The following is a 27,288-nucleotide window of genomic DNA, read 5'->3' on the forward strand; positions in this document are numbered from 1 at the left end:
TGCTGAAGCAGCTGGGGTTAACTTCATAGTGCTATGTTTTAACCAGTTGTGCCACCAGGGAGGGCCCCGTACTTGATTAAAAACACTCAAGGAAGGAGCAATTGACACAAGAGGTTAAGTCTCAGCATATGCAGCAATCTGCAGCTACTGCAGCACGAGTTCAATCCCTGGCCAGGGAGCTGACCCACATGGCACAGCAGATCTCTCTTGTCTTGTCTGCTGTTCCCCTTAGCAGTGTATTTCAGTACATTTGCCTGTTCTGCTCCCCACTCATCTCTGGTGAATTCTCTCATACACCCCTGATCCCCCACACTTCTGGCCTACACCCCAGCTCTTGTTTGCATAAATAAAATAAATCTTAAAAAAAAAAAGCCACAGAGAAAAATATACTGTTTACTGTTTTCATATATTGAATGCCACACTAGTCACTATAGTGACGGGATGATAAAACAGATACTTTTGGCACACTTTTTACCCCTTCCTTTTTGGTATCAATCTAAATACTATCTTATAGCAACCTACCTATTTTTATCTATATTTTTTTCTGATAGTTTATCAGACTATGTTACTTACATTCTTATATCAAGGATGGTCTCATATCTTTTTAAAAGTTCCCCTGCATCATGACGACAGCAATGATATTTCATGACTTGTTCTAATTGGACCTCAGTTTGGGAGGTTAGGACACTATAAACACATTCACTATAAAATAAAGTTTGAGTACTGAATTTGATTTTTATAATACAGATATTCTTCAGTGAGATTTTGTTGATTTACCTCAACTTGTCATTATTTAACATGATGAGATAATTCAAGTAATAGGGTTGCAATTTTAAAGCCTTAAAGAACTAACTAAATATTTACATTACATACTGTTATAATAACATTCTGTGAAACTCTCACAGCAGAACCAAAATTAGTGTGAAACATCAAAGACATTGTTTTAAACTGATTATTTAAAACCCCATATTAAAATAGAAATATAGCATAAATTGGGGTGAAAAACTGCCTTTTCTACAAATATCATTGTTTTAAGTAGGTTTCTATAAGAGGCATGCTCATCAAGATTATTTTATTAATTGGTATGTCTTCCCTAATTTAAAGCAAAATAATTTAAAACAAGACACAATTACTTATATAAAGTTTAAATTTTAACTGAATTTTAGAAAACACTAAAAATGAGGTGAATAATACAGTTGTATTTTCTTTACAATAATTTACTGTCATTCATTACCAGAACTACTACAAACAAGTGGTTAATTAAAGATAAGTGTGCAAAATTTTCTCTTGGGAAAAGCAGTAAAGTATGGAGTGTTAATAAGTTCAGAAACACAATATTCCAATTTACCCAAGTTGGTGATAATTCAGTTTCTCCAAGCTCTAGGTTCTTGATCAAAATGTTTCATTTATCAATTGACTGTTAAATTAAAAATAATCAGATTTCACCCTAATTTATAATTTTCTCACTTATGACACTATTTATTGTATTTGTATGCAACTAAAATAGTTGTCAAATAAAAAATGAATTTTTGTTTTCATTTAGTAGTAATTGCTTCTGATACCTTGAGTTTCATTAAATTTTTGGATACATGTGCTTAATTACACACTTGTGTATATTATTTCTTACATATTGACTTATTTAAAAATCATAAAGTCTCAAGTGGTACCTTGGCCGTAATTTTATGAGACAAAGCATGCAGCAGCAGTTTGAATATTAACAGCTTATACAATCTAATACTTTTCTGCATCATCAAACTTGTATTACTGAGCACTTACTAGTTTATTTTTCAGTATAATTGTGAAATGTTTTCTTACATTTGGAAAATAATATCACATTGCTGTGGCTTCCTGGACTCCGCTTGGATAATGGTATATATATTTTTTCTAAAGTAACTGGAATGCAGATTTACAGTGATACAACTATATTGTTAAGATTCTCAAATTTAGTTAAGTGAAAAAAGTTATTGTCAGCAAATGATTTTGTTCTGTTTCTTAAAAATTTAAGATAATGTCCATATATTTTTCTGTGTCAGATATTTTCCTAATCACAAAGATGTTATAAGGGAACTTCCTCACTCCCATGAGAGAATCACTTCTACTTATTTGAGTTCAATGCTGTTGATATTTTCATCCTCTAACAAGGATTGCTCCTTCCCTGTCATTTGCCAAGGCATGGTTCAATGTAAGATTTTCTAGCTCTTCATAGAAATAATTCTCGTACTCCAGACTTAGATTAAGATTACACATTTAGATGTCTATTAATATATTACTGTTAAACAACTTTCTTATTACTATTGCTTGCAAAACTACCACACTCTTGAAAATTTACCTCAAATTTCTTAGCAGGCAAAGAACCTATATTGTAATTTGTCATAAACAGTTCCAAAATTTCTACTGAGGAATTTGGTTCTAAGGCATATTTCCACAATGATTCTAATAGTTATTTAGTGTCTTATCCCAAGTTCCAGATTAAAAATGATATTTTCACCTCAATTACAGGGATGTTTGTTTTATTTACTACTGTAAGTCTCAAGTAACACCTTTATAGTTTTTAAGAACTTGCCCTTCAGTTTGATTCAAACAAAAGTAACAGTAACAGTTTGTGTGTAAAACAAAAAATAAAGTTTGTATGTAAACTGCGAAATCTTATCAGTATATATATGTACATATATATACCACCATGAATAGGTGAGCAAGTTCTATTGAAAGTTGACATTGATGAGACTAGCTTACCATATTAGAATTTACAATGTTTTCCTATGTTTGCTAATCTAAAATCAAATCTTAAGGTTTCAGTTTCTAAAGCTCAAACATTAGAAATCAAGCCAGGTGAAAAGCACATTTCAACTTCAAAACTTCAGTTCTTAGACAAAAGTCAGATACCATTTCCACACTTCCAGCTGTGAATATTTCTGGCTCCTCCCTGAGTAAATCTTAGTCTATGTCAGTGATTAAATATAAATAAATAAATAAAACCCAAAGTTTAAAATGTAGTAAACTTCCAGGCTCAGCCAGAAATACCTAGTGACTGACTATGGTGAAACAAGACTGTTAAGACCCCCAAAAGGAAGTAATTAAGAGGAAAATAAGGAAGACAATGTTGTATATATCATAAAAGGCCTGCAATCCAGGAACGAGACTTTGCTTCCCCAGGCAAAGATACCCTGCATAGGACCCTCTAGTTTTTCTGTAGCTTTCAAAAAGACCTCATCTATGAACAGACACTTGAGATCCAAGCAAGATTCCAGGTGCAATACAGCCAGCTGAGGGGGAAAAGGGCCGCCGGCTTGTGACCCGTCCTGAGAGTATCCCTCAGTGGAAAGTCACAGAATCCGCCATAAAAAACGTATAGTTTAAGTGCATCAGGTATGTAAGAGACGCCAGACAGTCTCTGGTCAAGACCCAGGATGGCATGGCTCAAGCTGTGATGGGAAAATCTTGTCCCGTCTCTGTCCTATTTCCTCCACGTAGGCACCCAGCACATTTGCCTAGGGCTGTCCAGACCAAAGAAACCTCTGACATCAACAACCTACACAAACCTAAAAATTCCCGGTGAAGGCTGACAACTTTACAAAGCCTTCCAGAAGAAAAAAAGATTAAATGAGACCAGCTCAGTGGGATCTTCCCAAGGTGACCCCGGAGTTAACATATTTATTTTCACGTTGCAATTGCTCATCGCTTTACAGAGACATTTCATGCTGTAGGTCTGCACGGAGCTGAGGACAAAAGTAACATTTTCATTAATGTTATAATATTATAATTATTCTTTAACAAAGCTATTAAATAACCTGTACAAAGTCCGTCCCGGTCATAGTAAAAAAACAACACCACCAACAAAAGAAAACAAAAACACGAGCTCTATTCGAGATTTACAAGGTCCTTCCGCTTAAGCTCAGCAGTGTTTCCTATATACAAGGTCAGCCAAGGGTGGCCCCCCAAACTGTAGGTCTCCCAGATAGTGGGAATGGTTTAGAGCTTGAAAATGCCTTTGCTTAATACAGAGTCCCAACCCTACCTACCCCACTGTTCCTGAGCACAGGGTCCGTCCGAGGCCTGGACTAGGGAAGCTGGGAGCCTGGCGCGGCTGTGGAAAGCCAGCAGCAAAAAGGAGCAAGTTGCCCTGTTCAGCCACCTGCCCACAGGCTCCCCCTAATACTTCCCCAAAGAGGAGCCGGTCAGCTCACAGGTCCCGCGGGTCCTCCCGCTTCACCCCAGCCTCAGCAACTTTGAGCTTCTTATTCTGGTGCGTTTTGACGTGTTTGGCAAGGTGGTCGCTGCGCATGAAGCGCTTGCCACACTCGGGGCAGGCGAAGCGCTTCTCGCCAGTGTGAGTCCGCAGGTGCCGCTGCAGCTCGTCCGAGCGCGTGAAGCTCTTGCCGCAGAAGAGCCAGTTGCACACGAAGGGCCGCTCGCCCGTGTGCCAGCGCAGGTGCGCCTTCAGGTGCGAGGTCTTGCCGTACACCTTGCCGCAGCCGGGCACGTGGCACACGTGCTGCTTCTTCTTGCCCGGCTCTGCCTCCGGGGCGCCGCCCGCCGCCTGGCAGTTGGGGCAGCGGCAGCGGCGGCACCTCCTGGCCGTGGCCGCCAGGGGGGTCTTGGTCTGCAGCAGCGCGGCGATCTGGCTCTGGTACTGCGCGAAGTCCGACGGGCCCAGCACCAGACCCCGTTGCAGGGCGGCAGCGGCGGCGGCGGCCGCTGAAGCCGGGAAACGGGGCGCGTGGGGACCCCCGGCACAGGCCCCGGAGAGACTGCCCCCCGGAACTCCGGAGGTCCCGGGAGCGGTGCCCGCCTGCGGGATGCTCCACCACGGGAGGTCGTCGGGGGCCGGGTTGGGGGAGAGCTGGCGGCACGTGGGCGGCGGTGGCGGCGGGGGCAGCAGATTGGAGTAGCCTGGCGGCAGCGCGGCCTGTGCAGCATAGGGCACGTAGGCAGGGGCGCAGCTGGCGGGCAGTGCCGCCATGCTCGAGGGTAGCATTTTGACCGGTGAGAACTCGTAGGGGTACGAAGGGTCGGCAGGAGGTGTGAGCGGCAACTCGTGCGCCGCCCCAAAGGACGGCTGCAGGTGCGTTTTCTGCGGCGTCAGCCCCAGGCTGGGGTGCGGGGGCGGCAGCGCGCCGGGTGAGTGAGCCGGCATGTCGGCAGTCCAAGGGTGAAAGAGCCTGGAGGGCGAGCCCAGCGCGGGGTCGTAGGGCACCTGCAGGAAGTCCGGGGGCGCCGCGGCCCCTGGCTGGCCAATGCGGCTACAGGTGGCGGCTAGCAGCGCCAGGGGCGAGTGTTTACCCAGGTCCGGGGAGGCGCTGGGGGTGCGGTCCTGCATGGCCGGCGGCAGGAGAGGGCGGAGAAGAGACAAAAGGTTAGCACTCCGAGAGCGGTCACCGGCCGGCCAGCCACCCCCACGCCAGCTCTTCTACCGCTGCCCCTCCCCAATTGCTCCCCGTCACCGCGTCCCAGGCCGGCACCCACCAGTCCGGGGAAACTTTTGGTGCCTGCGCTACCTGAAAGCGGGCCGCGCGAGCACCTCCTTTTAAAACTTGGTGCGAAGAGACGCCAGCCAGCCAGGGAGAAAGCAGGCACAAAGTGGGAGGGCAGAGGAATCCGACGGGCCGCTCCCGGCTCCGCGGTCAGAAAGGATAAGGAAACACCCACGCACCCGCTGCCCAACCACCCTCCTTCGCATCTTTTAAGCTCTAGTTTCCACGTTTCTCGAACTCCTCCTCCGCCCGCCTCAGGCTGAAATCAGCAGGAGGGCCCAGCGGGGTGAGCTGGGGCCCTTTCTCCACTACACGCACACCTCGGAACCTCCAGATCTACGGGTCCCTTCCCGCCCCCCCCTCCCGCCAAAGGCCACACTCCTAACACTAAGGTTAGGTGTGAAGTTGGCGTGAGCACCCCTAGATCTGACTCCTGTGGCATCCACCGAGCGGGGTTCCCTTTGAGATTCAGGGTACACAGTACCAGAGGAGGCTCGGCCCCTACCCTTCCCATCGCTTCCCTCCCCTTTCCAGCCCAGTCCTGACCTGGAGAAAGGCCTGCAGAGAGTCGTTCCGGAGGACAGCCACTGCGGCCATGTCTATCGCCCGCGAGCCGTTGGCGGCGGAGCTGGGCGCAGCCGAGGCATGAGGCCCGAAGGCGAGGACGAACGGCCACCCAGTGTCCCTCCCCAGAGCCGACGCTGCGCCGTCCAGCCCTCCCCGCCCGCACCCGGCTCGCTCGCTCCGCGCGCAGTCTGAGCGCTTCAGGATCACCTCCAAGAATTTGATAAGGACTTTGCTGGGCCGCCAGCCAGTCAGAGGGAAGATTTATGGCTTTGAAGTTTGCCGCTACCCAATCATCAAAGAATAGCGGCTCTTTCAGAAGCGAAAGCAAATCCTTTGAATCCACAAAGCTCCTATGGTGTGTTTGTTGGTCTGGATAAAAGAACTGATTATTAGGGGGGATGGGAAGGGAGGAGATAAAGGCGGGACAATTAATGAAGTAATCACTATGTGGGAAATGTATATACACAAATAATTGGATTTTCCTGATCAAAGGGGGTCTTGCCGCCTGGAGACCCGCGCTTGGATTGCTCTAGACACTGGATCCCTCCCCCCCCCACCTTCCCCAGCATTGCAATTAAAGATTTGCACAGAGGCATCTCCAAAGTGACAAAGTGTCTTTGTTATCTTCAGAGAAATCTGCTTTAGACTTCCAGGCTCGGGACTTTGAGACGTCTCTGCCGGGTACTTAAACACTTCGCACCCTGACTGCACACTGAGCCGCCGACCAACACCTCGTAATCTAGCGAATTCCCGGGGCGGGGCGGGACGTGGGGCTGACCGCGCCTAGCGGGCCTCGAGCTTCCGCTCCCCGTGCTCGCCCGGGAGGAGCCGCGGGCGGAGTAGTGACCTGAGGCGGGGCTGAGTGGCAGCCTTGGGCGGCGGTGGGTGGCGCGCACGCTCCAAGGCCGCCTGTCTGACAAGTGATTGGTGCTTGTTACGTTCCTGCTGGCGACCTGGAAGTTTTCTTGCAACAGCAACTTTTTGCAAGTAGCGAGTCTGGGAGTCTGGGAAAAACCACCCGCGCCGCGCTATCCTTAAAGCAAAGCTTGGTAGGAACATCCAGAGCACCCCATAATATACACCCTGTTGGGGGAGGTGCTATGCCGCCCCCCTCTCCCTACGCACGCAGCTCTGGATGTCATGGAGGGTCAGCCGAGGGGCTGACCTCTTAGGCCCCACCGAAAGTCCCCAGCGATACTGGTAACTTCATCCTCCAAAGTCCTGCCAAGCGACTGCGCTCTTTCTCAAGTCACACTGACGAATAATCATGAAACTACTCTAAAAATGTCAGGCGCTGTCGAGGAAGCCTTTTGCTGTTTTTACACAAACCATAAATAATCCGAAGGAAGTCCTCTAACAGGAAAAAAAAGTAAATAAAAAATAGTTCCTGTCACCTTTGGAAGGAAATAAAAGTTCTGCAGGAGCGGGATGCTTTGCCCACGTCGGGCAAACGCTCACCAGAACGTGTTCCCACAAACCCTAGATGGCAGGCCATGGGACTCCAAGCACCCCAAGGTCGGCCTCCTTTCTTCCTCCCAAGGAGGAACTCAAGGCGTCCTGCCTCGGAGGTACGGTAAGGGATGTTCTCACTCGGCAAACTGGGTGCGGGAGGATGAAGAGACGGACAGGACGCCGCAGGGTTCTCGCTGCACTGGAAGGATTAAGGAAGGGCTAGTGATCTCCGCCCAGGTCATCTGCGGGTGGCTGTGGCCCACATCACACGCAGCGGAATGGGCCACCTGGCCTTGGCCAACCCTGCTCTCTATCCACCGTATTCGCTGATGCAGTTTCCTCTCTTCAAGCTAGCGCGGTTCTCTCGAGAATCTCCTGGAAGTCGGTACTGACTTGAGAGGCCCCATCCAACAACTCCAACGGGCTTCCGATTAAGCGCCTGGGTTGCATTTCGATGCCAGATGCATTCTCTTAGTGCCGAAACACCAAGCCACTGTGCTACATTTCTTCTCGCCCTGGGCCCAGCAGCGAAATGGCAACATTGTACTGAAGACTAATGGGCCTCATGCACCCCCTTTACACGCTCCTTTCTCCCTGGAAACAAGTAAGAGGGAATGCACAGCTCTGCCCACCTGGTCCGGCTCTGCCGGGTGCTCTGGGCACCGCGAACCAGAGGAAACAGTGTCTTGCTTCCAGCCCCAGCCGATCTTTCTAATTCCTGGTCATAGGTAGACTCCCACAAAGCCTGGGACCCGAAGGAGCCCTTTTGAGGTTCAAATCAGAGTCCAGAGCACCAGGTAACTCACACCTGCATCGCACTTGTGAAGTGCCAGCCTGGTCCACTAACATGTTTCCTTGCTGGGTCTTTGAGCTCTTTGAATTCCTGGGATTTCCCTGGGAGGTGGGCTGGGCTGGGTCAAGGACTCTGAAAGACACTAGTTTTATGTTTTGTTGTTGTTGCTACGTTTAATAAAAAGTCACGACAAGTCAATTTATTTCCTTAGCTGTTATAGGGCAGAACTTTTCCTGCAAGAGGTCCCCAACTAGTCAATTAGACCATCAACAGTGGATAGCCAGGCAAAAGAGAACAGTGGCATGGTGGTTAAGGGTTTGGACTCTGGTCATCACTTTCTAGTTGACTCAGGCAACCCAGTTATTCAAACTGTTCATGCCTCAATTTCCCAATTTGTAAAATGGCCATTGGTGTACATCTGAAATATTAGTATTTACATTGTATTGCGGTGCTCACCTTGAGCGCCTGTAGCTTAAAAGAGGTAATATAGGCAAAGTATTTAGGACAGTGCTTTGTACAAAGTAGGCCTTTTCTTGAATATTCCGAGTCCTTGTTCTCGGCTTCACCTCCTTTTATGAACGTCCACCCGGACCCCAGACCTCCAGGCCCCAGCCTGAAGGCTCAGAAAGGAGTGGGAGGCTTGGGGAAAGATACTCTTTAGCCTCCTTTCTTTGCACTTGGGGCCCCTGAAAAACTTTTCACAATGAAGTGACACTCAGAGCGCCCATTAAAAATGCAGTGCGGGGAGATCAAAGTATAATATTTATTTTAGAAATTTGTTGCTATCACCAAGAGATACAGGTATCAAGGCCAAATGTCAGTTCCGTTACACAAAGCCCCGCACGGGGGGGGGGGGGGGGGACGGGGGGGGGGGGGGGGGGGGGGGGGGCGGGGGGGGGGGGGGGAAGTGTGTGGCTGCTCCGCGGTAATGTAAAGAGACATCAAAGACCCAGAGCGCTGCAAAAGTGCGCAGTCAGGAGGGAGGGAAAGTGCTTGGGAGGGCCCAGTGCACCCTAGACAGCGCGGGGGGCTTCTGCGGTGGGGGTCAGTTCAAAGAGGTAGTCGCTGGGGCTGGGTTCACAGGAGGGAAGATTTAATGGGCTTTCTTCTTTTGGTGGGTGTGTTTGTGCTCCAAGGACCCAGGAACTCCTCTGTGGTTCTCCAGCCTCAGGGCTGAGAAGAGAAGGAGAGGCGAATGCCGAGCAAACTTTAACTGAAGGGTGCGGGAGAAGGGTGTGTTGGGGGGTGGGAGCGGTGGAATACCCTGACCGCGGACCACCGCGGACTCTGCGGAACCCACCCTTCTAGTGATTCTCCTAGCAGCAGGATTCTAAACTGGGAAGTCGGTATCTGTTTCTCCGGGCTGCAACCTTTAAGAAGAGGCGGGAAGGTGAGCCCTCAGAGACCCACATGTGTGGGGGGGCAGAACTGCTCAGCTCGTTCGTGATCCCCTCTAAAATACTGCTTGCTGAGAATTCTGGGGTTCCTACTTTGTGCCCAAGCCCGCTGGCAGCAACTGGAGGTGCACGCCTATGGAATAAATCCAAACTAGTTGGTCACTTATTTTCAATTGGATTTTTAAAAGTTATACCTTATTTGGGTCATTTCAACAAATTCTTAACCCACTGGCTCTTCACGCCAGTATGTTGCTTACCTTCCCAGACCCGGTTGCCCCTTCTCAGCCAAAGGTTCAACTTTGCAATTGCCCGCACCTGCCTATTTAATACGTAAAGTTACAGTCGTTGCTTAATTAAAGATACTGGAGGGAGGGGAGATGGCAGAAATTTCCTTATGCTAATGGAGCACTGAGTCACAGGGGATGCCAGTGCATTTCTTTAGTCACCTACAAGTAAGTATTAGAGCAGTCACTTGGCAGCTTTTTGAAGTGTGTTAAAAGCAGAAAGCTATTATTGTTTCTAGCTCTCAGCATAGAAATCATCAAACTTTCAAAATATCGAAACTATTTCTAACTTTAAAAATACTGAAAGATTTTTTGGGGGGACATATAATTTTGAGGGGAGAGTTTGCAATTGGATATTCTTGTAAATTAAATCTGAGGATTTGGAGTGGTCAAACAGTTTAAACTGTACACCAATCACATACACCCCAATGCTTTCATGGGAAACAGGGGTTCATTATTAACATGACTGAGTACATTCAATTGCAAGAAATTATAATGCTGTGAATCTTTGGAAAACAGTGATTTGTTTTGGAAAATTTCCTCAACTGGAAACCAGAGTTAATTTTAACCTTATACATAAAAGTTGTGTTTGTATATAATGAATGAAGGAGTGGAATTATAGAACTAGAAGAGATTCTTTTGCTTATTTGCTTCTACTTTTCCACTGACTGGCAGGAACAAACAGCATTATGCATGTCATGGAATTTCAACTGTTCAATAGTGGTGGGTAGTAGAATCAATTGTGTGTACTAATGTCTGTGTAGAAATTTTCTGCTACTTCAGAACATGCAAACAGAGGAGAGCACTGGTGAGGGTTAGAGCAGTTGAGGGAGGTTTTACCAAGGAGCTATGGTTTGGTGGAGCAGTCAGGAGCTATGCAATTTTCATAGGGGTCTACAGAAAGGAAGATGATGTAAGGGAGAGAAGAAAGAGAACTCCCTTTTCAGTGAGGGGTTGAATAACCAAGGAAGATGAAGTTTTGCATCTTTAACTTGCCATATGGACAGGGTGAGTCAGATAGAGAAACTAGAGAGAGGAGTTTGGCCCAGATGCTACAGGTGGTGGGGACTTTAGCAGACCCTGAGCAGAGGAACTGCATGAATTCAATTCCAGTTTTCAATCTTCCTTTCCAAGAGGGTTAACTTGCTGAGAGTTTGGAAAGATAAAGGCAGATGCAGTTGTCTAGGTGTGAGATAGTTAAGGCTCCATTTGGGAACTGGTAGTGGTAGTGAAAGGATAATAGATATTTAATGGGCAAAAGGATAACAAGTTGGAATAAAAGACATAAATGAAGGGAAAAATAAGATCCTTCTTTTGACAAATGTACTTCAACAATTGGATATCCACATGTGAAAGAATGATGTTGGATATCTTATATACACTATATATTAAACTCTACATGGATTGTAGGAATAAATGTAACAGACTATAAATTGCATAAAAGAAAACCTAGGAGTAAGACTTTGTGAATTGGGGTTAGGCAAAGCCTTTTTAGATATACCAAAAGCACAAAACAAAAAAATAAATAGTCCTTCATAAAAATTTAAATCTTTGAGCTTCAAGGATGTCATCAAGAAAATGAAAAGAAAACCCACCAATGGGAGAAAATTTTTCAAATTATGTATTTAATAAGACTGTATATTGTATAAAGTATGCTTGCAACTCAAAAATATAAAAGGCAACAACCCAATTAAAAAATAGACGAAGGAGCTGAATAGTTATTTTTCCTAAGAAGATATACAAAAGGCTAATAGCATGTGAAAGATGCTCAAAATAATTAGCCTTCGATGAAATACAAATCCAAATGACAACAGATACCAGTTTCACCCAGGAGGAAGGCTATGAGACAAGATAATAACAACTATTGACAAGAATTGGAATAGCCATATGCTGGTTGAAGAAATGTAAAATGGCGGGCCCTTTCTGTTGGCGCAAAGGGTTAGGACGCGCACTGCAAGCTAGTCACAGCCACTTCAGTGCGAGTTCAATCACCGGTCCCAGATGTGACCCACATGGCGCGGCAGAACTCTCTTGACTCACCCGCTGCTCCCCTCAGCAGTGTACTTCGCTGATCTGCCTGTTCTGCTCCCCACTCTGGCTCTGGTAAAGTTCTCACTGCCTCTGACCCACTGACTTGCACCCCAGTTTTGTATAAATAAGTAAATCTTAGAAAAAAAGGCAAATTTTATCTTTAAAAAAAAAGTACAATGATACAGCTGCTTTGAAAAATAATTTGACCATTCTGAAATTATTGTGAATGATCATAATTCTGCTCTTAAAGATAGCTCAAAGATAATTCAAAACATATACACATACAAAATAAAAACCTGTGCAGCAATGTTCATGCAGCATTTCTTATATTAGTTAAAAAGTCAAAACAACCCAAATGTCCATCAACAGACGAGTGTATAAACAAAACGTGTTACATTTATCCAGTGGAGTATTACTCAGATGTAAAAAGGAATGAAATATTGCCACATGGTGTATGAACTTTGAATATTTCATGCCATATTGAAAAAAATCACTCATAGAAGGTCATAAGCAGTATGTTATCATTTATAAGAAATGTCTAGAAATAATTAGGCTGGCAGTGGTCAGGGGCTAGGGGGAGGGAGAAGGGGGAATGACTATGGTGGGCACTGAAAAGCTACAGGGAGTTTGTTCTTGTTTATTTATTTAGTGGAGGTGGAATTCTCTAAGATGGACCTTGGTGATGGTTGCACAACTCTGCGACTATGTTAAAACCACTGACTCATATACACTTCAAATGAATGCACTGTATGGTACATGACTACAGCTCAACAAAGCTGTTACAAAAAAAAATCAGAGGACCCCAAAGCTTCCGCCTGTGAGGCAGCAAAAATAGTTCCGTTCTGACAAAAAGAGGGAATATGGAAGGGAGACAGTTTGGAGTTTAGAAATGCTGACCGGAGTTTGGGGCTGCTGAGCCTCAGATTTTGACTTGAAGCTCCTAGGAGACGCGTTTGCAAGAAGCTAGCGATGTGGGGACTGGACAGTACAACAGATATGGCCAGATACAAGCAACTTCTGCTAAGCCGTGACTGCTGCGAAGTGAGCTTACTGGAACGAGTGGAGGCAGGTGGCGGGCAATGACAACAGAATTTGGGAGGAAACCACAATTAGAAAGTGAACAGAGGAGACCAGCCACTCAGCTAGGCAAAGGAAAACGATTTAGAGAAGAGGAGAAGTCAAAGCAAAGGACAGGGGTGGGAGAGAGCAAGATCAGTGGGCTATCGGGGTGCTGGGTGAGGGACAAGGGGAAGAGAAGAGGGTAGTATGAAAAAGTTATTTTGTTGTAGGAGGAGCTTTGAGAATTGACCTTCAGAACTGAGGTGGGGACAGAAAGTGGATGATGAGTTTAAGAAGAAGCTAGAACAGAGCACTGCCAAAACAAAAGTTTTGTTTGTATTTTATAATGTGGTAACAGCAAAATGTTAGAAAGGAAAGGCAGTTATGGGTGAAGAAACTAGAAATTGGGGGTGGGGGAAGGGTGATTGCAGCAGGGGTGAAAATTTCTTTCTTTTTTAAAGATTTATTTTTATTACTTGTACCTACAAGAGCTGGGGTGTGGGTCAGAGGTGTAGCAGGTGAGAGTGAAGATTCACCAGAGACACAGTGGGGAGCACAGCAGGCAGAGCTATTCAAACACACTGCTGAGGGGAGCAGCAGGCAAGACAGGGGAGGTCAGCTCCCTGATTGCAGTGGCTGGCTGTAGCTTGATAGGGCTGAGATTTAACCCCTCACACCACCAGGAGGCCCTGACAATTTTCTTTAAGGAAGAGAGGAAGCTCTTCTTCCCAGGTAAAGCAGCAGGTGAGTTTAACTGCAGGAGAAGACTTCTCACTCAGGTGATGCCACGTAAAACTCGAGGGGCAACTTCTGATTGTGTGGGTTTGCACTATGGATTGGCTCTGGTTTGCTGGCCGTGGCCTGCTGGGTGGCCACAGCTGGCCACTGTCTGCACACAGAGACACTTTCATTTAGAGCCTTCTTATGTGACCATGCTCTTGAGGACCACAATGAAGCTATAGTCACAACAATACTGGGCCCCACCAAATCTCTTACTAATTCTATTTTACATATGGGAAAACTGTAGAACAGAAGGGCTAAGTAATTTGTCCATGATCCTACCTACATCTTGCTAATGGAATTGAGTCCAGGTACTGTAACTTCAGAAGACATCGTTTTAACCATCCTAGAAGAGCACTTTTCTGAGTGGATGTAAATCTCTATCATTGGAGAAAACAATTAAGTGTGAACATGAATCTGTAGCAATACTGTTAAATAAGAAATATGGGCTAATTTATGGACCAAATTACAGGTTATTATTTGCTGCACTGTGAAAATGCCAGTCCGACATGAGATGATTGCTATCTGACGTTTACCCAAGAAGAAATATGGGTTTTGACCTCAATGACTGTATTTGGACTCCATGAGCTTTTCTATCACTTTTAGGTTACTTTCCCCCTCCTTACTCTCACTGCAGACATGTAGGGGACACACAAAATCAGCTATATGCCTTGGAAGTTTTAAGGTCTCAATTTTTTTTAAAAAGATTTATTTATTTGTGATACAGAATTGGGGTACAGGCCAAAAGCTCAGGGGTGGCGAGAGGCTTCACCAGAGACAGAGTGGGGAGCAGAACAGGCAGATCGATGAAGTACACTGCTGAGGGAGCAGCGGGAGGGTCAGGAGAGGTCTGCCTCGCCATGTGGTCACCTCCAGGGCAGGCGGGGATCAAACTCATCGGCTTTAGCTTCTCAGTGCTGTGCTTTAACCCGCTGCGCCACCAGGGAGGGCCCAAGGTCCCAATTTTAATTATGTGAGTAAATATTAGTCCATTATTTTTAGGAGCCTAGCTAAGGACAGATTAACACAAGCCAAATATCAGTTCTCTTCCTGTCCCCAGGCCCATTTGAGAGGTCAGCTCTACTTTCTCTACTTCCAGCAAGATACTTATCCTTGAGTTTTTGGTCTTGAGAAGCAATGCCCTTTTTATGAGAGCTGTGAGTTCATGGTTTAGTTGTACAAAGGAAATGTCCTCTTTACCTTGTATCTTTTCCTGTAGAATCACTCCAATCTAGATATTCTGTTGGGGAACCAGCTTTGACCCTCCACCTCTGAAACTGCTAGCTTCTCCTTCTCTGCCTTTTCCATATGTCCTCCCTGAGATAGAGAGCAGTTATTACTTGCTGAGGTTCTCCTAGGTGGCAGCTACACGAGACTCCGAGACCTACACTAGGACCCCTCCTTGCCTTGTTTATTGTATCCATTAGGGTTCCATTAAAGTGAACAGAGTCCATTCTACCTAGTTTAGGCAGAAATAACTTACTACAAGTTTTACAGGTGGACTAGAAAGATGAACAAAGTCTCCACTGAGTTTTCAGGAAGGACTTCCAGAGCTCCACTACAGACCTAGACTGATGAGGGAGCCACAGCTTTTGCTGTGTCAGGAGGCTTTGGAATGAGAAAGCTACATACCTACGGGGAAGCCACAGTGGCAGCTGCCCAGTTTCAGAATCACAGCACCTCTACTGTGATCTTACTTGCCCCGTGACAAATATGCATGTAGGAAGCTGTTGCAGCTGTTGTAGAATATAGCCATGCTTGCTCTAGGAGCAGCAGAAGCACATTTCCTGCCTCCTAATTGTTTACTTCTGCTTTGCAAAGTACAATAGTTGTGCTGCATCTGATTGGCACAGCCTAAATCACGTATCTGGAACCCTAGCTGTAAGAGAGTCTGGAGTATAGCTCTTAGCTTTCTGGCCCAGAAAGAAAAGGAATAGCTACTGAATGAACCAGGCCACATATCTGCTACATTTGCTGATCATGAAGTTGCTTCACTTTAACTTCTAGTCTCTATTCTTCTTTAGGGAATTGCATTTGGACTGATATGCTCGTTCTTCTTATTTAAAAAAAAAAAGATTTATTTATTTATGCATATAGAACTAGAGTATAGGAGAGAGGTATGGGGGTGAGAGGATCCACCAGAGACAGGGTGGGGAGCAGAACAGGCTGCTGAGGGGAGCCACAGGTTGGTCAGGAGAGGTCTGATACACCATGTGGGTCACCTTCCTGACTGATGGAACTTGTGCTGCAGTGGCTGCAGTAGCTTCATAGGGCTGTGTTTTAACCAGTCGTGTCACCAGGGAGGGCCCTTTCTTTTTACTAAAAACACTAATTTGGGGGGCCCTCCCTGGTGGCACAACAGTTTAGGACTCAGTACTGCAAGCTGGCCACAGCTGCTTCAGTGCAAGTTTGAGCCCCGATCCTGAAGTTGACCCACACGGTGTGGCGGACCTCTGTTGGCCCACCTGTGCTCCCCTCAGCTGTGTTCTTCATTTATCTGCCTGTTCTGCTCCCCACTCTGTCTCTGGTGAAGCCTCTTACTGCCCTTGCACCTTTGGCTTATACCCCAATTCTTTATGAATAAACCTTAAAAAAAGCCCCCAAAACAGTAATTTTGGCCTAGTCACTGTGGTCTCAGTTACAATGTAGTTTTGTCATTCAATCAATATTTATTGAGTTCCTACCACATGCAAGTATCTCCGTCATGCTTGACTTCACTTCCAAATGTCTCCAGCTTCAATGCTGACATTTATCTAAAGCTCCAGTCCTAAATGCCTTTTTTAAAGATTTATTTATGCTTATAGAACTGGGGTACAGGCGAGAGGTGCAGGGGCAGTGAGAGGATTCACCAGAGACAGAGTGGGGAGCAGAACAGGCCGACTGATGAAGTACACTGCTGAAGAGAGCAGTGGGCAGGTCAGGAGAGGTCTACTGTGTCATGTGGGTCACCTCCAAGGCAGGGGATTGAAGATTGAACTCATGCTGAAGTGCCTTTAGTTTCTTAGTACGGTGCTTTAACCAGCTGTGCCACCAGAGAGGGCCCTCCAGTCCTAAATTTCTAACTGCCCTCCTTGATGTACCTTCAAGAATGTCTCATATTTACCCAAAATAAACATATTTCCAGCAAACACCCTTCTTCCAACTTTCCAAAAATTTTGATTTAGTGATTTTTAAATTGACTCATGTTAAATATCATTTGGGCTTTCTCCTTCACTTCCCACTTCTGTTTCCATGCTATTATCCAATTCTTGTTTCTTCTCCCACTTCCATTTTTCTAGTTGAAGTCTTTGTTATCTATAAACTCCCATTGCATAGTCTATGTGGCAGACTGTATTTTCTGAGATAATCCCAATAATACCTTTCATCCTATAATCTGGCTGGCCTTCGTGACTTGTTTTTTTTTAAAAAGATTTATTTGTTTATGCATACAAAACTGGGGTGCAGAGGTGCAGGGGCAGTGAGAAGATTCACCAGAGACAGAGTGGGGAGCAGAACAGGCAGATCGACAAAGTACACTGATGAGGGGAGCAGCGGGAGAGACAAGAGAGGACTGCCGGGCCATGTGGATCACCCCCAGGGCCAGAGATGGAACTCGCACTGTCGCACTGAAGCGGCTACAGCCAGCTTTTAGTGCTGTGTCCTAACCCGTTGTGCCACCAGGGAGGGCCTAGTGACTTCTTTTTAACCAAAAAGTGCAGCAGAAGAAAAGGCCAAGTGGCTTCTATCTGGTTCTCTTGGAACAGTCACTCTGCAGATACCCCCCTTGGAAGACTGTCTCTGAGAACTCAGCAGTGAAAAGCCCAACCCTTTTGTAGAGCTCCAGCCATAAATAAAAGGCTGCTGAGGAATGCTCTTATCACACTCCCAGCCATTTCGTCATCCTAGCCTAGGAACCAAGTGTGAGTGAAGAAACCTTTGGGTGTTTCCAGCTCCTGGGCCACGTGAATCATGCTAACTGAACTGCTAGACATCGTGGAGTAGAGATAAGCCATCCTCTCTGTGCTCTGTCCAAATTCTTGGCCCAGAAAACCTATGAAGGGGCCCACCCTGGTGGCACATGGGGTTGAGTCACAGAACTATGAAGCTATCTACAGACACTGCAGCACAAGTTCAATCCCCTAAACTGACCCACAGAGTGCAGCAGACCTCTCCTGTCTCGCTCACTGCTCCTCTCAGCAGTGTATTTCAATCAATTTGCCTGTTCTGCTCCTCACTCTGACTCTTGTGAATCCTCTCATCCCTCTTCCCAAACCTGAACTTCTGGCCTGTATCCCAGTTCTTGTATGCACAAATAAATATTAAACAAAATCTAGAGGACAATGTCTGTTGCTTTACTCTACTAAAAGTAGGTTTGTTATTTTAGCAAATGGCAATCAAAACAACCCTCAATTTCATATTGGACACAATATGATTTAAAACACTGAATAGCTTAGAATTTTACCTTAAAAATCCTAAGTGTCTACCAATTGAACATGAATTAACTGTATGTTTTTCAGGCTTGTATTTGAATTTTGAATCCTCCTGTCTTACCTGCCACTATTACCCACTTCTTACCTTCCATTCTAGGCTTGCTAGATATTAGATTTTTACTTGGCCATGTGTGACACTTTCCTTCCTCCATGAATTTTCACAAGCACTGGCTTGTGCTTGGAAATTTTCCATCAAAATCTTATAATTTTTTATATTCCAGCTCAAATTTACATCTTCTAAGAATGTGCTGCCCAATACAGTAGCCAATATTCCTATATGGCTATTTACAGTTAGTGTTAAGCTGATTAAATTAAACAGTCAGTCCCTCTGTCTTAGCTGTGACATTTCAGTGCTCAGTAGCCATGCCTAACTGGACAGCCCTGTTCTGAGAAGACTTCCTAGCTTTCCCTTTTCCATTAATCTCTCCTGGCTCATAGAACCTTAGATGGCGATTTTAGTAGCAATTTTGAGCTGAATATTTTAGAAGTCATGTAATCTAATACATAAAATAACAGGTGTACCTTGACTTCACTATACACCATATACAACGTATTACTCTGAATATGGTCCATAGGCTCAAACATTTATTGAGTTGCAGGGAAGCAATGATAAATCTACTTGTAGCAAGAAGGTTGAGTTAAATGATTTCTTAGTACCTTTCTCAGTAAAACAGCCAAAAGATAACATAAATTTTATGTTTTCAGCAATATGTAATCTCCCGGGAGACCTCTTGGAACAGCCAGTCTGCAGCTGCCCTGCCTTGGAACATGGTCTCTGGGAACTCAGAGGTGAAGAGTCCAAATCACAAATGATTTTGAAGAGGATTCCTGTGAGGGACATCTGAATGTATTTTTTTTTTATTTCACCCCAGCATCTAACTATTCTAGGGATATAATTATCTTGGAATGTATGCTAATTTTTAGTGAATCTAAGTATGATGTCAAATCTACATGCCACCTCCCTGTATACCTGTCCACCACTGAGGAATTTCCTTCCCACTGTCCCTTTTCTGACTAAGGAAGACAAGGAAATCGACAACAAGGTGGTGAAATTGCATTCAGCTTAAAAAAAGTTGTCATCAGTCCCCAGATTACTAAATTCATACAAATTATATGTATGAAGCTAAACTCTAAAATCATATGTGATAGGACATCCCACCATACATGTGTGTGTAGAAATATTTTAAAGCGACCAACTTTTCACTGAACAATAAAGCTCATTATCATGCATAGGGAGATTCACTGTGTGTTCACTTTCAGTGTTTTTTGTTAGTATTTTCCTTCACTCCTAATTGTAGAATGAAACTCCTAGTAAACCTGGGACATTTTTGAGGTTAATATTTACTCAATCTAAACATTCTATTTTAAATATAAAACCTGGACTCTGTACCAGAAGCACTTTCAGTTACTCAATAACTTTAATCTGACAGTAATAAATGAGAATTAATTTACTTATTTCTGGAATAGATAGGTCTTAGGGCACTGCTGCCTGATCTTCAATTCAGTAATCTTTGAATACCTTTGGGTCACTCTCATAACTTAGCTTTCCCTTTAGAATAATTATTTTACCCATGTTGGCAATACTTTATGCTTATTTAGTTAGGATAGACTTTTAAGATGTGGAATGTATTAATATTTCTTCATATTTTAGTAGGGCATCTTCAGGTGTCAGTCATACTATGAGGCACCTAGGCAAATATTTTGGGGCAGAGGCAAAGTAGAAGCCTGTCCCGGGCATCTCAATGTGGCTCAGGCAGGTAGATCCCCTGTTTCTCTTGCGTACCTGCTGATTTTGTCTTTTTTTAACCTAAGTGCCTCTGTGAAGGGGGTAGTGCCCTGTACTCCCATCCTAGCATCTGGAGAAGGAAACATATTACTTGCCATAGAACTTCAGACCTCTACAATTTAAGAATATGATGGCTTTAGTTTATTTTTTAAAGATTTATTTATACATACAAGTACAGGCCAGAGGAACGGGGAGTGAGAGGATTCACCAGAGTGGGGAACAGAACAAGCAGATGGACTGAAATACACTGCTGAGGGGAGCAGTGGGAAGAACAGGAAAAGTCTGCCATGCATTTGTGTCACCTCCCTAGCCAGGGATGGAACTCAGGTTTAAATTTAAATCTGAGAGGAAGAACTGTGTTTTTTGTCTTCTGATAATCTCATTAATAACTGACAAAAGTATACATGGCTCTACTCTCTTGGTCTAATGTGAAGAATTAACACCACTTTCTAAAAGCAATGAAGGGAAACTTGGTATTCTTTAATTAACTTTCTTATTTTAATTACAAAATAGTGAGGAACCCAGGCCCCTGTGTAAGCACATAGGCATAGCTGTGTGACCCTAGGCAAAGCTCTTGACCTCTCTGGGCCTCTTTTTCTTTGTCTGTGAAATAAAGGAAGTATGTTTTGTTTCTGCTTGCTTTCATGTTTCCACCATACAGTGACAATGCTTTGTTAGGATCCCTTAAATTTAAGTAGCTTTTAAAAAAAAGTTTGTGGCAAACATACCTCACAAAATTTACCATCCTAATTATTTTCAGGCATACAGATCAGTAGTGTGAAGCATATTGACACTGTTGTGCAACCAACCTCGAGGGCTTTTTCATTTTGTAAAACTGGAAATCTGTACCCATTATACAAGAGCTTCCATTGCCCAGCCCTTGGCACCCACCACTTGGCTGTGTTTCTTTGAGTTTGCCTACTCTAGATATCTCATATAAGTGATGTCATATAGTATCTTTTTGACTTATTTCACCAGCATAATGTCCTGAAGGTCTATTCATGGGATAGCAGGTGGCAAGAGTTCCTTGTTTTAAGTCTGAGGAAATTACACACACACGCACACACACACACATATTTAAGAAAAATGTTCCTGAAGGTAGATAGGATCATAAGCCTTCAAGATAGAGACAGGCCTTGCAGTCCAATCTAGTATTTTAGATGTGGAAGCTGAGGTCCAGAGGTGAAGTGACTTATACAAGTCACCCAGCAGTACAGGAATCTGCATTCAGGCTCCTGAAATTTTAGCACAATTATTTGTTCTACTAAGGAGATGAAGGACAGGTAGGCTAACAGAATGGTGACTGGTTGCAATAGCATAAAGACAAAAAGGAAAATGATATCTGTGCTGGAAAACAAACTGTGTACCTGGAAATGTGGAATTAGGATATGAGGATATTTCACACTACTGATCTGTACAGCTGAACTTTTTTAGGATGGGAGGAGAGAAGCAGCAGAAATGGGGAGGAGTTAGTGCAAAAAAGTGAGAGGGTGTGAGGGAAGAGAGAAAAGACGAGAGTGGAGCAGAGAAGAACCTGATGGGCTAACAGAGGTTTGTGAATAAAATGCCTCTGCCCTAGAACAGGGAAACCCCGTACTTCAGGCCCACCCCTTCCAATCAGCTAGGTTTAGTGAAAAGTCATGGCGTTCTCTGCTGTCCTCCACTGCTACTGGTCCACTGAAGCTTGAAATACCTGAAAATAAGACAATGGCTAACGTCTGAAATTGCAAATACCTGGCTACCTAACACACACAGGGGGTGACACTTTGCTCATTATAGTATAATCAACCAACCCTCCAACAAGTCTAAGTGATTTTATAAGAAACTGTCAAGTTTGGCGAAGTGGAGTGCCAGAACAAGTGATTGCTGAACTTGCAAAAAGGGGGGATTTTAATGGTGGGAGAATAGAAGGGGGAATAGGGAGTGTCTTGTGCATTTCTGCCTGACTTGGCTTCATCTGGCTGCAGTGGACCTGGGTATTTGGAGGCACAACTCACTTGATCAAAACAATATCACTGTGGTTCCAGAGGTTTGCTTGGTTTGTGAAGAGTTTACTTTTCCAACCCTATTAATTCCTTTCACAAGGAAGCTTTGTTCCAAATGATTCACAAAAAGCAGTATCAGGCAGCACGTCACTTAGTTTGTTTTACAGACACCCAACATGCATTCACACACACCCCTAGGAACTCTAATTTGATGTTCATTTATTTTGAGAGCCTTTTGTTTTCCAAGAACTAATAACTAATTCTTCAAAGGCTTACAGAAGAGAGCAGAAGCCACCTTTATGGTGGGCATAATTTTCTTTCTCTCCCATCTCTTACTCCTGACTGGTTATGCCACTACCAGCCTCATTTCCATATCAAACAAAGAGGAGGCAGGAAAATACACTCCTGATGGACATAAAAAGACATATTACTGGAGATTGTTTAAGAACTTGTTTTTATGGCCAAAATTAGCAAGTCACTCACAGGAATAGGTGAATGGGATGACAATAATGTTTAAAAGAACAAAGGCACTCATCAGGACTAGACCCCAAACCTGCCCCAGGGCAGGTCCCCCCTGCCAGAACATCTCTGTGCACAGACAGCCAAGAAGCTATAAAAAAGAAAAAGAGGCAGCCAGGAAGTCTGCCACTTACCCAAATGCAGCTACCAGAAAATGCATTCCAGGACTCACGCCTGCAGCTGCCCCAGGGCTCCCTGGGTGGTCACTGTGTTAATACAGGGGCACACGTGGCTTCCATCTTGTAGCGGTCCCAGAGAAACTCAGGAGCTTCAGATGCCCAGTATCTGTTTCCTTTCTTGATCTGAAACTCTTTCAGAGGCTTTGGAGACTCAGTGGAAACCTGAGCTGCCAGCTGCCAAGCATAAGTGCTTGATTCTTGACCTGCACTTAATCAATACCAATTTAATAACCTCTGAAAATGTTAGCATACATTGGATTGCAAGGTGGTGAAAACAAGCTCGGCACCTTTCTGTATGAGATCTGCCCCAAAGACAGTTTATCACTTGGTTATTCAATGTTGGCCATCTGGGACTCAGCGACCCTCCCTCTGAGGCTGTGGTAAAAATTAAATAGACAAGATCTTGAGACCTGGTAATTTGGACCTATAGTGGAGGATGAAAATCTCAGTGCAGGAGCTGAAACCCACCTGTGAGCATTTGGGCTCAGATTTTCAGAGGTAACATCAGCAAGGAGCCCAGTCAAACGAGCAAAGTGGAAATTTAGAGCTGCTGCTTTGGGATTTCCCTTTCTGCCTTTATCATCCACAAGGTTCTGCCTGGTGTCTAGCTTTTTAGAGACATGTCCTTTGCCAGGTGACAGCTAGCAAATCTTGCGAAGCTTCCTCTTACATTTTATTAGGGATCCTTGAAAACAATATCTCAACTCAAAAGGACCTCCAACTGGATTCTAGGATTCCAGGCCCTTGCTCAGAGGTGTTCAATTCTGGATGCATGTGAGAATCACTTAGGCAGTTTATAAATATGCTTATACTCAGGCTGCACACAGACAAGTTAAATCAGAATCTGTAGGGCACAGGCATTGGCATTAAAAAACTTTTTATTTTGAAATAACTATAGCTTCATAGGAAGTCACAAAATTAGGACAGAAATGTCCTGTGTATCCTTCACTCAGCCTTTGCAATGAGTACATATAGTACACAAAACCAGGAAATTGACATTGGTACAGATTGTGTGGATAGCTCCATGCTATTTTTATCATGGGTAGATTTGTGTAAGCAGCACCACAATAAAGATACAGAGCTATTCACTATCACAAGGTTTCTTCCTGCTATAGCACTCGCAGGCCCATATCGTACCATTCCCAGCTCTTGGCACCAGTAATCTGCTCTTTACCTAATTTTATTATTTGGGAATGTTATCTAAATAGAATCTCCCAAAATTAAACTTTCTGGGATTGACATTTTTCATTTAGCATAATGCTCTTGTGAGTCATTCAAGTTGTTGCATATATCAATAGTTTGTTCCTTTTTACCACGGAGTCACACTCCATTGTCTGGACATACCATTATTTACCCATCCATTTACTGAATGACATATTGTTTCAAGTTTTTGGTTATTACAAAGAAAGCTACTATAAACATTTGTGTTCAGGTTTTTGTGAATCAAAGTTTTCATTTTTTTAAAATAATAATTTTTACATCATTTTGTACATATTTTTTATCTCAATTGTAATCCCCGTGGGTTTCCCATCACCGAGTCACCCGTGTGCCATCACCATAGTCCAGTGCACTTCCCGCCCCACACCCTGTTTTTGATCCCTTTCCCCACTCCACCCCCACAAAATGTCTCTGGTACGTGGCTGTTCATTATTATTATTTTCTCACCATTATACTCCTGTTATGAGCGAAACCATCCGGTATTTTTCTTTTTCTTTCTGGCTTATTTCACTAAGCATAATCTTTCCCAGCTCCATCTAAGTTGCTGCAAAAGACATGTGTTTCTTTTTTTTGGTTGCTGAGTAATATTCTATTGTGTATATGTACCACATCTTTTAATCCAGTCATCTACCAAAAGTTTTCTTTTTTTTGAAAGAAATTTTTAAAAAAGCTTTTCAGACATTTCCAAAAGAAATCGAGTTAACACTTGAACTGAGGGAAAGTGGAAAAGTAAAAAGTGAAGAGTGAAAAGTGAAAGACTACCAAACATGTCAAACATCAAGCACTCAGTGTGACATTGTGCTGTGTGATGGGCAGGCTAGCAGGTAAATGAGGGCCTGGTTTCAAAGCTTGGCCCACCAAAGTCTATCCTTCCTGTGTCTCAGTGGCTTATCTATAAAACGGCAGTCACGCCAACCTTATGCCTCATGCCTTACAGTGGATATTGTTAGGAACTGAATGTGTCTCCCCATGTTCATCTGTGGTGGCTCTCATGCCTTACTGGTGACATTTGGAAGTAGGCCTTTAGAAGGCAGTCGGGTTTGGGTGAAGTTGTGGGAGTGAAGCCCCCATGGGATTAATGCTCTTGGAAGTAGAGACCAGAGAGACTGCTCTCCTCCACGTGCAGGTACAGCACAACCATGCTCCTCTGCCAACCAGGAGGAACACTCTCACCAGGAAGGGAAGTGGCTGGCAGCTTGAGCTTGGGGTTCCCAGGTTTCAAAACTATGAGAAATACATTTCTGCTGTTTAAGCCTTTCCGTATGTGGTGTTCTATTACGATTCGCCTAGTCTCAGTAAGCTATGTAGAGGCTTAGAACATATTAACAGCACAAATAAATGGCACAAATAAATGGTAGTGCTTAATACTACTGTGCTGGAAATTGCACTGAGGTTTCATAAGCTTCTGACTTAAAACTCCTCAGTGACTATTAATGGCACACATACAAGCTTTAGTGAACCTGTGCAGCCATATCCTGCCGTGGGCTCACTGCAGCTGCAGAGGAACCTTCCACTGGTTCCTGCCCCTCTGCTGTGCGCCACAGAAGCGTTGCTTACCTGCTCACCTGTCCCTTTCATGACATTTTCTGTGGATCTTGGAGTTGCCTAATTCTCCCGTTCCAGTAGGATGTATACCCTGGGCTCCTTGGCACTGGGGCCATGGTGCTCACCATAGTACTCTAGTGTCTAGCATGGTGCTCACCAGCAAACCCTCAGTAAATATATGTTGAATGAAATGACAAATGAATGCAGGGAGCATCCTGTTACCATGTGTGTCAGAAAAAGGCCTTAGTGCCTAGTCAGTGCCCTGAGAGGTCCTGATTTACTATTTCAGGTGCTTTCCAGGCCAGGGAAGCCTGGGCAGAAAGCCCAACCTTGAGTTAGTCACAGACTTGTTTGGCTGGGAGTTTCAAGGCCCTACAGACCATACAGTGGGCTTCTAGTGTAACTATGATGGGCTGAGAAGACGTAGACAGGCCCTGATACAGGCACTGAGGTGTAAGCATCGAGATGTCCAGCGATGCAGAAAATGCTCGGACTCAGAGTTAAAAGACATACATTCAAGCTTAGTGACTTGAAGTAAACAAGCAACCCTCTGTTGCCTGGGTTTATTTATCTATTAGATAAAGAAAATAATTGAAGTTATATCTGAGTCATAAATTTTGGAGTCACATTACCTGGGTGTGAATTCCAGCTCAGCCACTTAGTGCCTTATGACCTTAGATACTTCACTTACCCTCTCTGTGCCTGTTTTGTCAGGAACAGGAAGATAATAACACCTGTCTTATAGGGTTATGATGATGATTAATGCATTGTACAAATGTAAAGGCTTAGAATAATGCATAAATCATAAAATTAATGTTAATTAAAAATTTAAAAGGTACCTAAGTAAATATGAGAAGAAAGAATTGTGAGATACAAATGAAAGGAATTCTTGTCTAGAATTATGATCAGGCTTCCTGAAGAGTCTGTTATTTGGTTTACATTTGAAGCTCCATTGTTCTAAAGTAACTGGAAAGCAGTGAAACTCTCGCAGAGAGCCATGGACCCCACACCACCCATCCGCTAAGAGGGCACCAGAAGTTGCTACCATCTGATATTGGTCGTATGGCCACATGGAAGGAGTTGGGGGGTGTAAGTCCAGTTCCTCGTGGACAGGTGTGTGAAACCCAGACCTGCCTTACAGCTGGCCCTTGGTGAGGTCTCCACAGACAGCAGAGGATTACGTCAAGGGGAGACCAAAATGCTCTTCCACCTGGACTGGAGTCAGAGGGTAGGGCTGAGGCTCAGAGGCTGAAATCGGGCAGTCAGTGAAAACCGTCATCATTGTTGTCTGTGCTCTGCTTTGCAGAGAAATCTCAAGTTTTGGTCCCCAGAGCAGTCAATCCAACAACTTTTATAGATGCTGTCATTTTCATATTATACTTCCATCTGGCCACAACTATTTCAAAGAATTTGATGCATCTCTTTTATTATCAAAAGAGTAACATAATTAATGCGAAGTTTTAGGCTCTGAATATTGCTGTCAAAACTGAAATAAAAGATCAGTGTCCTGGACATTACTTTTCCTTAGAAGTTTTTATTTCAGTTAAAGAAAAACAAATGCCAGGAAGAAAAGGAGTTTTGAAGTATCTTGTTCTTGTTTTCTATGGGTTCAGTTATAGAATATTGATTTTTATTAATATGTAGAGATTTTCAGAATCCAAATGGAGTGTGCAGCCAAAATTAGCAACATAGTAAGAAAGTATCTCCCTCTGAAATTGACAGTAATGTGAGATTATTACATCTTTGGAAATCT

The 27,288-nt window shown here is 44.3% G+C and overlaps 1 protein-coding gene across 1 annotated transcript; it reads right to left on the reverse strand.

Moving 5' to 3' along the window:
• Positions 1 to 4,180: 4,180 nt before the first annotated feature.
• Positions 4,181 to 6,068, reverse strand: SP5 (Sp5 transcription factor). The gene is made up of 2 exons (XM_004674557.1): positions 6,018 to 6,068; positions 4,181 to 5,311 (listed from the first exon to the last, which is right to left on the reverse strand). Exons 1-2 carry the CDS (start codon positions 6,066 to 6,068, stop codon positions 4,181 to 4,183), a joined length of 1,182 nt encoding a protein of 393 aa, XP_004674614.1.
• Between the last annotated feature and the right edge of the window lie 21,220 nt (positions 6,069 to 27,288).

This window comes from Condylura cristata, unplaced genomic scaffold, assembly GCF_000260355.1.
Source record: "Condylura cristata isolate star-nosed mole 26May11 unplaced genomic scaffold, ConCri1.0 scaffold00002, whole genome shotgun sequence".
Lineage (NCBI taxonomy): Eukaryota > Metazoa > Chordata > Mammalia > Eulipotyphla > Talpidae > Condylura > Condylura cristata.